This window comes from Tachysurus fulvidraco, chromosome 6 (genome assembly GCF_022655615.1).
Source record: "Tachysurus fulvidraco isolate hzauxx_2018 chromosome 6, HZAU_PFXX_2.0, whole genome shotgun sequence".
Taxonomy (NCBI): Eukaryota; Metazoa; Chordata; class Actinopteri; order Siluriformes; family Bagridae; genus Tachysurus; species Tachysurus fulvidraco.
Genome location: NC_062523.1, coordinates 29,302,095 through 29,314,638, shown reverse-complemented (window position 1 = coordinate 29,314,638; position 12,544 = coordinate 29,302,095). Strand labels below are relative to the sequence as shown.

At 37.9% G+C, this 12,544-nt stretch overlaps 1 protein-coding gene across 3 annotated transcripts; it reads left to right on the top strand.

The window, feature by feature from the left end:
• Nucleotides 1-2: 2 nt before the first annotated feature.
• Nucleotides 3-6,853, top strand: nmi (N-myc (and STAT) interactor). Of its 3 annotated transcripts, none has more exons than XM_027152428.2 (9): nt 3-144; nt 2,072-2,131; nt 2,893-3,051; nt 3,244-3,360; nt 3,863-4,034; nt 4,194-4,300; nt 4,522-4,711; nt 6,081-6,184; nt 6,485-6,853. In XM_027152428.2, exons 1-9 carry the CDS (start codon nt 112-114, stop codon nt 6,689-6,691), a joined length of 1,149 nt encoding a protein of 382 aa, XP_027008229.2. In that variant the 5' UTR covers nt 3-111; the 3' UTR covers nt 6,692-6,853. The 3 variants fall into 3 exon arrangements, with proteins under 3 accessions (XP_027008229.2, XP_047670853.1, XP_047670852.1); XM_047814896.1 differs by having other exon boundaries at nt 5-144; nt 2,075-2,131; XM_047814897.1 differs by lacking the exon at nt 6,485-6,853 and having other exon boundaries at nt 5,477-6,171.
• The last annotated feature ends 5,691 nt before the right edge of the window (nt 6,854-12,544 follow it).

The following is a 12,544-nucleotide window of genomic DNA, read 5'->3' as shown; positions in this document are numbered from 1 at the left end:
GCGCACGACTTCCTCGAAACGCCCGACACTCGACAGAAAAACCACACGAATATTTGGAGATATTTGCGTTTTGGATTGTTGTTATTATTATTTTGAGAGTTTGAGGTCGTTATGTCAGGTGAAAAGGAGCTGACGAACGGAGAGGTAAGATGACTGAAGTGGACAAAAACGACGACAAGTCGTCATATGGTGTCGTTCTTATCGTGCCTTGTCTTAATCTTCTCGGTATTTCGATATAAAAAAAAGCTTGTTTTGTCGTGATTCTGACTTAATTTTCTTATTTTGACATAAAAAAAAGTTGTTTTGTCATGAGTCCGACTTGATTTTCTTGTAATTTAGCGTTAAAAATTTGTCGTGATACCGACTTACTTTATTCGTTATTTCAATATAAAAAAGCTTGTTTTGTCGTGATTCTGACTTAATTTTCTTATTTTGACATAAAAAAGTTGTTTTGTCATGAGTCCGACTTGATTTTCTTGTTATAAAAAAAGTTATCGTGATACCGACTTACTTTATTCGTTATTTTGATATAAAAAGGTTGTTATGTCGTGATTCCGACAATTTTCTCATTATTTTGATATTAACAATTTGTTTTGTCATGTTTTATATTTAATTTGTGATCTCTGCATAACAAGAGTTGTTTTGTCATGATCCTGACTTAATTTTCTTGTTATTTCGACATAAAATGATTATGTCGTGATTCAGACTTAATTGTCTTGTTATTTAGCTGTAAAAAAAGTTGTTTTGTCGTGATACCGACTTACTTTGTTCGTTATTTCGATATTAAAAAGTCGTTTTGTCGTGATTCCGACAATTTTCTCATTATTTTGATATAAAAAAGTTGTTTTGTTGTGATTCAGACTTAATGCTTTGTGATCGCTGCATAACAAAAGTTGTTTTCGATTCCGACTTGATTTTCTTGTTATTCTGATATAAAGATTGTTATGTCATGATTCAGACTTAATTTTCTTGTTATATAGCTATAAAAAAGTCGTGATACCGACTTACTTTATTCGTTATTTTGATAAAAAAGTTTGTCGTGATTCAGACTAAATGTTCTCGTTATTTCGATATAACAAAAGTTTATCTCGTCATCTCTGCATAAGAACATGTTCTAGAGTCAACTTGTGATTGACAGCATCCACATAAGTGTCCGACACTTAAGAAAGGGGGCTGTGACATAACGAGAAAATTAAGTCGTGATCACGACAAAACGACTTTGGTTATGTCGAGATAACCAGAAAACAAACAAAAACAAAAAAAGGTAATAATGCATGAGAGGACTTTTAGGATTTCCGTACACTAGATATACTGTAATACCTAAAGTGAACATGTTTTGTCTCTGTTTGTTTCATAAAATATTAATCCACTTCTTGAGTTGTTTGTTAACCTTTAATGATTTTTGGAATGGTGAAACTCCTAGCAGGAACTTCTGTGTTGTATACTAAGCTAAAGTGGTGTACAGTATATATTATATATAGTCTGTATATAGTGTTCTGTTATTTTGCATGTCACCATCAAAGTAGTTTAGTCACAATTAGCACTTTTAACACTTTTCTCCTGCTGGATAATTAAATGAATGGACAGGTAGAAGAAAAACCATGTAGGTAAATACTTATACAATAAAAATGTGTAAACTGAAGTACAGTATTTAAGTGAACTAGTATTGAGGTATTCATTGATAGACGCATCAAAAGCACAACAAGTCGCTCGGGATTGGTCTGAGAAAATATCAGAACATTTACCAAGCTTTTCAAACTGGTGAAGTGCTGGTAGAGCGGAAAATTTCTGAAGTCCCACTATGAATACTATGAATGTTGACAAGTAGCCTAGTTTTTAAGAAAATACAACAATAAGGCAGTTAGAAAATCTTTTTAAGAATCATTAAAATATTGGTTATAAATTCATCAACTAGCAAACTGGAAAATAGCCTAGTAGAAATTTTAATCCATCGGAGAGTGTTTACTGGAAGCGATTGTGTTGATTTGGTGTCTTTTTGGTGTTTGCCTTAATGATTTAAAATATTTTTATTACTAATTTTAGGTTTTTTTCCTTCTATTTGTTTTTAAAGCAGCTTATGGCAAAAGACCAGGACCTGAGCAAAGCCAGGGAGGAGCTGGAGAGATGGAAAGTGTGTTTACATCTACATCACATTTTCATTCAGTTTTTAACCAAATTGGACCATTTCTTATGGCTGCATACTCAACAAAATTTAATTCGACATAATTTAAATCACGTATCCAATACGCCAACTTATGCTACAACTTTATTTATTTATTATTTTACACCATTCAATTGTTTATTGTTTAATCAACTAAGTACTGGGTAATGCTAAATCTTTAGTACAGAATCTGTCAGCAGTAATCGAGACATGATCAACATTCCTCTAGAATGTGTGTCTAATAAATAAAAGACACACAAATTAGATAGAAACTGAATTTGGTGCTGATTTTGAGATAAACAATAATAAATGATTAATTAAAAATAAATGATGTGTAAATTAAAGTATTTAAACATGGACGGATGAATGTGTCATGTGGGCGGAGCTAGAACAGTGTTTACAGGTGGACAAAAACAATAAATTATTATTATTATTATTATTATTATTATTATTATTATTAGTGTTTAATCTGTATCTAAGTAGATAACTAATATGTTTAAAAAACTAATTGACATTAAAAGTCACAATACACAAGAGATAAATTAATATTTAAAAAAATTGTTTCACTTTTAATTTAATAATAAAGTAATTTGTGTCACTTTTAGATATTAATAAGGTAATTTGTATCAATTTTTTAATTTAAAATGTTTTAGATTTTTTTATAAAATATTTTTCATGCTTACTTTAAGATATTAACAATAATTCATGAATTATGATTCACTGTCCTACAGAAAATGGTGGAGACCGCAGAAAGAGAAAAAGACAAGTTGATGCTGGAGAAACTTGATTCCGATGAGGCAAAGAAAAAAGCGCAGCAGGAGGTCACGAATTTGATGACTGCTGAAGATCAACTTGCAGGCAGATTCAACGATAAGTTAAAGGATATACAGGTATCTTCTTTTATTTCTTTTTTTTAACTCTATGACTTAATTACATGGTGTGTTACAAATAACCTTTTAATTCGAAGAACCTTAAAATCTTTTTACAAAATACAAATTTAGATTAAAGTCGTATTTTATTTGCGACCACATGACTGTTGCCTCGTTTAACTTGACTTACAGTTACAAATGATTCTGTTTTAGGCAAAAATCAATACTGTGACAAAAGCCAATCAGGACCTGCAGAAAAAACTACAGCAATATAAGGAGCAGCTGAAAAATAAGCAGGCTGAAACAGACACCTTGCAGAAGAGATTTAAGGTACTGATTTATTTAGAACACAAGGGGGCAGTAGAGAGTTTCCGAATTCTATTGTTCTGTAAAGTTTCAAACGAGTTCAAATAACCAATGCAAACACGTAACGTGATCAATTCATTCATTCATTCTCTCTCTCTCTCTCTCTCTCTCTCTCTCTCTCTCTCTCTCTCTCTCTCTCTTTCTTTTGGTTTGCCTCTCTGTCCCCCCGGTCTGCCTCTCTGCCCCCCCTTCTCTCTCCCTCTCTCTCTATCCCTCCTTCTCTCCCTGTCTCTCTCCCTGTCTCTCTCTCTCTCTCTCTCTCTCTCTCTCTCTCTCTCTCTCTCTCTCTCTCTCCCCCTCTTTCTCTCTCTCTCTGTCCTCCCTGTCTCTCTCCCTCTCTCTCTCTCTGCCTCTCTGTCCTCCCTGTCTCTCTCCCTCTCTGCCTCTCTTTCCATCCCTTTTCTCTCTCTCTCTCTCGCTCTCTATCAAACACCCCCCCCCCGCACGTACGTTTTTATTTTTACAGATCAAAGCTGAGATCCCTGAGAAAAGAATGAGATTCACCCACATCGAACAGGAGGAAGATGAGAGTGATGAGAAAGAGGCTCAGGATATCAAGGGAGTCTTTACCATCATCCAGAGACCTTCCTTCGTGTTGAAAGGATGTGAAGCTCTCATCACCTTTGAGGAAGAGAAAGGTAAAGTGTGAAACAGCATCTTTTTTTTTTTTACAGAGATAAAAAAGAACGAATACAAACAAAAGGTTTATAGAACCAGAACCAGAGTCTCGATGGTTAGAATATCTCAAATTCGTGTACATCATCTTGTGCTTCCTGACATTTTCACTCGTCTTCCAGTGGCGGATCAGATCCTCAGGCTGCCGAAGTGCACTGTGGCCTGCGACAAAACCAAGAGTGAGGTGAAACCAGGCACCATCACTCTCGAGCCCTCTGCGAAATTCGAGGTAGTCACAACTTCTCTTCTTTTTAGTTTAATATACTCGCTGTGAAATAAAAACCTGGAAGAAGGTTGTGTCTTCTTCATGGTCCTGTCTTCTTCATGGTCATGTTTTCTTCATGGTCCTGTCTTCTTCATGGTCATGTTTTCTTCATGGTCATGTCTTCTTCATGGTCCTGTCTTTTTCATGATCCTGTCTTTTTCATGATCCTGTCTTCTTCTCCACAGGTGCATATTACGGTGTCCAAGAGGACCATTGAGTTCTCAAATGCTTTTGCGTTTTGTCTGCCTGAGGAACGTATGAGAGACCGCTTGGAGCTAGGCTTCTCCAAACCAAGCCGCGGAGGAGGCGAGGTGGAGAGAATGAAATACGACGAGAAGACCGGAGCAGGCCGCATTACCTTCCTCAATACTGGAGGTCTGTACGTTAATCATCTTAAAGTGTGGTTTATACTTACCCAGAAGTCGATGGGTTCCCTTTTGAGTTGGGTTCCTCTCAGAGTTTCTAATGAATGAATTGATTGACTATGAGTACTCTGGGAATATTCCTTTAAACCTCAGAAGGAATGAATATATATATATATGATTAGGCTGCAGTGTCTTTTAAAGCTGCTTACATACACAACATATTTATATTAATAGAGGGACTGTTATAAATAACTCTCTATTGTCTCCACTAGATGGCAGTGCTCAGCTTTATTCTGAACAATCTAGAAGTATTAAGGTCCAACATCATTAGATTAGATTCTCACATGTACAAGTACAAGGCAACGAAATGCAGTTTAGGTCTAAACAGAGTGCAATAGCAGCATATACAGTTTTTACAAGATTTAAATAAGTTAAATAAAATGGTAATATGGAAGTAATTTACAGATGTGTGTGTACTATGAATATACTATACAGATGAATATATATGTGCTATGGACATAATATACAGATGAATATATACATGCTATGGAAATAATATACAGATGAATATATATGTACTATGAATATAATATGCAGATGGCTATTAGTATAAACTGAAATTTACAGAATGGTATGTGCTATAGACAAAATATATGGCTTTTAGTATAATATATTGCTGTTACTATAAACAGAAATCAGGTGGATATATACAATGGTAAAGCAATGGTGATGCAGTTCAAAGATGGTGCCATAGTCTCTGTGGTTCTATCCACAGCAGTCCCATGGGCCATCCCCGTTGTCAGCAGTGTGCACCACCACCACCGACGAGACTCTAACCAGAGGCAGGGCATCAGGGAAGATAATGCAGGTGCAGAAAAAAAAGAAGTGGTCACACTGGGAGCTCGGTGTAGCATTGGTAGCTCATCAGAAAGATCTTGTCTACCAAAGGACAGTTCAGTATTCAGATTCTAAAACCAAATAAATAAAATGTACCTATAGTTCTATAGCATCTCATCCTCAATACATAACATAGTCACTGTCTTTAAAGTTAAAACACTTTAGGAAAGAATTTCTGGGAACGAATGCTGGATTCTGCTAAATCCTTCGATAACACAATAAAAGAGGACCCGAGTCATGTAGATGATAATGATCTCCAGCTTGGTTTTGGATATGATTCAGAATAGACCGGCACAGATCCGTTTCCAGCATCCTTCATGTGATCGAAAGTTATACAGATATTTCAAACAATAAACTGGTACAGATACAGTACGTATAGAAAGTGTGTCTCTCTCGCAAGCTCGTATTCAAGCGAAAGAAAGAACACTTCACATCTCCCCCCCCTGCATTCTTTCTTCTCTCATTTTTTCCTCCATTTGCAGTTGCAGAGAATTTGACACTGAGGGGAAATTTCTACATCGATACCCCCGAGGCGATGGAAGTCACCGTGGAGCCGTCGTATAACTACGAGCTGAAAAAATTTCAGGTGAATTCCTGCTGATGGTTCCAATGTGTTTTTTAGGGTTACGACGTGTTTAACGTTCCTGAGGTATCTATTAAAGAGTACTACATATTTTGGCCACTTTCCACCTCAGAGCACCTGATGCTGATTAAGAAGTCTTTCATGAGGCTTAGAAGTCTTTCATTGCTTTCTTCGGGCGTCTCCAGAAGCAGGATTATGTAATGCTGCTCTTACAAGCTTTATAGCCAGACCAAGCTGTTTTCAATAACCTCTAATCTCTGTTCTCTGTACGTTATTTACTATTTGTTACGTGCTCCGTTCTAGACGTTCTGCGGGGTGCCGAAGCGCACCGTACTGCTCAGAGGCATTCAGGACGTAAGCGATGAAGAAGATATGCAGGACCATCTGGAGATCCATTTCCAGAAACCCAGCAACTTTGGCGGAGAGGTCGAGTGCATTAAATTCATCTCGAATGGAAAGAATCTCAGAGCTTTCTTCAGCGAGGACTGCGCTGAAGCCGAAGCCCAATAAACCACTTTAACTCTTAACTGCTGAGTGATAAACAAACTCGTTCCTATAGCAACGCTTACGATTTGGCTTTTTCATTTAAAATGGCTTCTAAAAACAATCAGCTTGACATATATCGTTCTTATGCAAATCAAACAAATAAATAAATAATAATTACATTTTGAAGGATTGTTCATTTTTATTTCAATATTTTTGTTTAAGACTATTAATTAATGGTATTTTTTTCGGTTTAATGGTTCATGATTTGACATTTAACTAAAGCTTGATATCCTTTAAATCATTAAAATAAATCTTTTTCTTTTCAACACAAGGCTGAGGTGAATCTGTTAATGCTGATATTAAGTGATGGTGCGTCTTTTAAACACTAGATGGCAGTGCTCAGCTTGAACTGATTAACTGGATAAATCTCCTCATGTCCAGAACAATCATGATGTCTAGATGTGTTCGGCATCAACAAAAGCATCAATCAGACAGATATATTAAATGTTGAATAACGCTTCATTCATAAAGCCTTTAAACCGTAACTACAGTTGAAACAATTTGCATGAATATAATAAAACTGTTCTAATCCCTGGGAAGAAAAAAACAAGTCAAAAAATTCAGAACATTAAATATTAAACCCTTCCAGTCGTTTAAATAAGATTAACAGGCTGAGGATGTAAATAATGAATGTCTTTTTGCAGCAACACTTTCAGCCCCAGACCAACAGAATCAACCTTTAGTCCAGTTGTTGCCTCTTTTTTTTATTGAACTTACTGTAAAATTGACCACTACGTCAAGATTAGACCTCTTCCACTGTTATGGATCTATTTTCTAAACACTTACATGAAAAAAATGGATGAAAAATGAGGTAGCTTGTGTAAAACCAAGGATGTGTCAGTTTAGCAAGCAGATACAGATTCAAATACAGATATATTATAACTTGGAGGTTCACTATTCCCACCTAAACACACTGCTCTATTGCTTGACCAAGTGCTATGATTTAAATCTCACCAGACTAAGTAATAACACCGTCCATGTCTCCGCCCTGCTGTTAAGGCATTAAGGTGGAATTTTGTTTATGGTTTTTATCTGTGTGTCAGCCCGAGATACTCGTGTGTGTGTGACGTAATGTTCGGCCCATATTTAAATCTACATATATGGAATTATCGGTGCGACAGATTGGATATTTGAACTGGTCAAGGTCACAGCAAGGTCAAATGTCAAAACTAGTTTTCGTTCATGTAGATAGATAGATAGATAGATAGATAGATAGATAGATAGATAGATAGATAGATAGATAGATAGATACAATAACTTCACAATAACAATTATAAATAACTGCATGGGGACAATTTCATTCATCATTCATTTTCTACCGCTTTATCCAAACTATCTCGGGTCACGGGGAGCCTGTGCCTATCTCAGGCGTCATCGGGCATCGGGGCAGGATACACCCTGGACGGAGTGCCAACCCATCGCAGGGCACACACACACTCTCATTCACTCACACAATATGGACAATTTTCCAGAGATGCCAATCAACCTACCATGCATGTCTTTGGACCGGGGGAGGAAACCGGAGTACCCGGAGGAAACCCCCGATGCACGGGGAGAACATGCAAACTCCACACACACAAGGCGGAGGCGGGAATCGAACCCCCAACCCTGGAGGTGTGAGGTGAACGTACTAACCACTAAGCCACCGTGCCATGGGGAAAATAAAAAAAAACAAAAAAAACAGTTCCATGTATGTTTATAGTTGAGACCAATTATGAGCTCATGCAAGATTGTAGAGGTTGTGAAACTCCTAGGTTTATTTGGATGGATGGTTGGATGGACAGATGACTGGATGGCTGGATGTATACAGTATATGATTGGATTTTTGGATGGATGGATGAATATATTCATCTGAACCATTAATAGAGTCACAAAATAAAACCAGGACCTCAGAGACTCTCTCTTCACAGATAAATGTGGGTCAAATGTGAGTCAGGTAGAGGACAAGTCCTCTACTTTGATGATGCCATATTGCCCTGATTGTGTTTCTTTTCTGTTATTGGGTCTAGCTGTTCTTCTCCATGGCACAGAAATTGCTTCAGGGAATCAGCTAAAAAAAAAAATCCCACGAATTAATCCACCTTCATCTGTCAACTTTCATTTACAGTTTTAAGTGGAATATTCTGTTTAGGTCATGAAACGGTTAACGATTTTATGCACATAATAATTCCCAGTAATAGCCACGGTTTATTATGAATGATTTGTGCTATGAGGCACAGCGGTTTGAGGTTTAGTTTTCAGCCTGAGGCAAGTACTGCTTTAATTTTTTCTTCACATTTGAATCTAATAAAAATGTTTAAAGTCAAGGTTGCCATAGAGACAAGCTACATAACGTTGAGACTGTGGCGTTTCCAAGACATGGATGAATCTTGCGAGGGAAACTGGCTTTTTTTACACTAATAGATGCTTTACTGATCATTATAACCCACATAGATTATGTACTAAGCAAATCTAAGTTCTGTTCTCAAAATCTCATTCTCTCATTAAAATGGGGCTTATGATGCAGCTCGGTGAGACGAGTCAGCCGTCTTCATCACGTAGCCCGAGTCTGGAGAACGGCCTGGATGGACATCTTGTGAATTATTCAGAGGTGAAGTTGTCAAAGAAGGGAGGTGCTGTGAAAATGGGTACATTATGAAACAGCAGATTAGCTTTAGGACAGCTCTAAGGGGTCAGCTGGCTGCCATTAAAATTTTACACCAGATGCCACTCATGCACAGGAACCTCAGTCTACTGTCTCGTACGGTCTCCTACGTACTCTTCCTTATCTCCCAGTGCATTCTCAGCAGTCGGTACACTACATGTGGAAAATACATGACAGGGCTTGTTGTTATTGTAAAATAATCAATGGACAAGGTCGCAAAGCAGTTTTAAAAATTTTAGAATAGAAATTCAGGATATTAATTCTACATTTTAAATATTTCCCCCTAATGAGCGAGTCAGAGATCATTTTGGAGAGAAAAAAAAAGATTATATAAGGAAGACAATTGAGAGGAACCAGATTCAACAGGAAACCCATCCTCATCAGGGTTTATTAAAAAATATAACAAAACTAACCCAACAGAGGAGGAACACAATTGCAAGTGACACAACAGACTGAAAAGAAAAGAAATAAACCAAACAACCGCAAGGCCACAGTGATATATAGGGGAGGTAATAGGGAAAACATGAGGAACAGGTGTATAGAGTTGACTATGAGTTAAAGACAGGGTCTCCGATTTTTGAGAGCCAATGTCGACATTTGAAATCACCAAAACAAACACGCCCCTAACCCAAATGGGTCCCACCCCTGTATCGATAGCTCCTCCCACACATACATACGTAACCCAGGCAACTAATGGAAAGAAATGTGTCTTTATCATAGCTGAAGGGAAGAACAATACGATTGTTGATAAACAAACAAGCAAAAATGCCACACAAGCATAATCATGTAAAGGACAAAGGCATATATTAGTTCTGTGTAACAAAGCAAAACCAACGTTACTCACCTATCGAGAAGGAAAAAAGCGCCTCGGCGTCTTAAGTAAAGTCGGCTCAGGAGTTATTAGTAGCTCAGGAGTTATTGACTCGGGAAACTCAAACCTGTGAATATGTGGCCAACTTCCTGCTCCTTCAGTTCTCTCCAGCGCTGGAAAGCTGATCCTATATTAACACGTCCTACTTCTTGCCTTATCGTAAGCCTTTCTTCACTTTCTTTCTTTGTTTTTATCCTCCATGTAGATGTTAAAACCGCTTTCTGCTAATGTCACACACGCGCACTGAACACTCTCTCCGCCCATATTGACAAGACACGCCCCTTTCTGCTCATTGGCTACACGTTTGTTTTGAATTTTTGTTTTGATTTTTGTTTATTATTCGGCCCGACTCGGTTTTCTGAAGCATTTCTCAAAAATCGGAGACCCTGACTTTAAGGATCAGGCAGGGCAAATACACGTAAGCTAACAAAGAAACATGGCACAGCATGAAACAAAGCTTATTAGAACGCCCCCTGGTATTCAGGCATGGAATAGTCCATCCATTACAGAAATGGTCAGACGTATAAACAATACATCTCTCAGGGAAACTCCAATTGAGAGAGGAAATAAGAGCAATATGTCTCTAGATGCTTATTGTTTGTAGACATGATTACAACATAGTGGCAGTGAAGCCATGGTGTTGCCCAAAGACACCAGAACCAGTTTGTAGGTTTGTTAAAGTGAAATAAAGCAGTAGGTCAGTGGTTAAATTGTTGGCCGACTGATCAGAAGACTGTGAGCTCAAATCCCTGCGTACTGCTGGGCCCTAAATCCTCGATTGTATAAATGTAAGTTGATCAGGATATGTTTACTAAGCTACTAAAGTGAAGCTCATCAGACAAATGTTCCCTCTTACATGGACACCTGAGCATCACAACCACTTGTGCTTGATGAACAACTCATTCCAGATTTATTCCTCTTTCCTGTTATAATAAGATCAAATCTTCAGGGAAGGTTTTCCACTAGATGTTGGACTGTGGCTGTAGGAATTTTGTAATCATTTATCCACGAGATCATCAGTGAGATCAGACACCAAGGAGGTTCAGTCTGTGTTCCAGTTCATCCCAAAGGTGTTCGGTAGGGTTGAGTCCGAGTCAGGGCTCTGTGTAGGACACTCGAGATCTTCCACTCCAACCTTCACACACCATGTCATCATGGAGCTCTGTGCTTTGTGCACAGGAGCATTGTTATCTGACCAAGAAGTGCAACTCCCTCTGTCCTGCTGGTTCCTATGGTAGAAATCTGGACACCGGAGACTTTCTATAAACAGTAAATAAACATCTTCTTCCAGAAAGCTTTACCGTATCGACGTTGATGCAAGCTCCTGTGAATTTGCTATCACTATAGGAACACTCTTGTGTAGAGTGATTTACCTTCCATGGTTAATTGTATGAAGGTCATTTTAAACCTGCAATATAGAAAAAATATAAACTTGGAGCAACGAAATAGAAAAATGTGAAACATCAACTATGGTATGCTCCGAGATTTACATCTCAAGCATGGCTGAAAGTCAGGATAAGACTAGAATATGATGTGACTCTAGCAAGGATGATTAATAGTTTAATGATTAATTTATTTTTTTCAGGAAAATTGTATGTGTGTTGTTTTAGGAGCAAATATTAAATTAGCATCGCAGCGAAAACTGTGGTCATATACATAAAGCACATCATATATAAAATCAGATCAGTGTCTTTAAATATGTATAAAATAAATCATTAAGACAAGCTTGATCTGAAACATACATTAATTCGTTCATTCATTCATTCTGAACTTTATCTGAACTTCTTGGGTCACGGGGAGCCTGTGCCTATCTCGGGCGTCATCGGGCATCGAGGCAGGATACACCCTGGACGGAGTGCCAACCCATCACAGGGCACACACACACACTCTCATTCACTCACACACTACGGACAATTTTCCAGAGATGCCAATCAACCTGAAACAAACAAACTAAGAAAAAAAAGTCATGCACCCGAGAAGACAGGAAATATTTTCATTTTGAAATCCATTCGAAGTTTAATACATCATCCCCTTGATCTGGAACTTCACTGGCGTTCTAGAGATATCCATCACGTCGTGGTTTTTTCGAAGAACCCACAGAAAAAAATCCCTTTGATTGTAGTTCACATGGAATCTGACTCGTAGTTCAAGTAATCCAGAACTTATAGGGAGACTCCCTCCTCCACACCCTCCTCCAGACGTTTACGGCTCCTCAGAGACAGCTCCGTCACTGGGAAGGGCGCTCGTTATAAACGGCTTTCATTTGAGTGTTATTGCTTATGACTGCACCTAACTATTAGGC

What these genes read in the sequence shown, in the direction of transcription:
- nmi (XM_027152428.2), top strand. Translation starts at nt 112, where the DNA reads ATGTCAGGTGAAAAGGAGCTGACGAACGGAGAG. An exon ending in CACCTTTGAGGAAGAGAAAG is followed by an intron (nt 4,035 to 4,193) that starts GTAAAGTGTGAA and finishes CTCGTCTTCCAG; the next exon opens with TGGCGGATCAGATCCTCAGG. An exon ending in TACCTTCCTCAATACTGGAG is followed by an intron (nt 4,712 to 6,080) that starts GTCTGTACGTTA and finishes CTCCATTTGCAG; the next exon opens with TTGCAGAGAATTTGACACTG.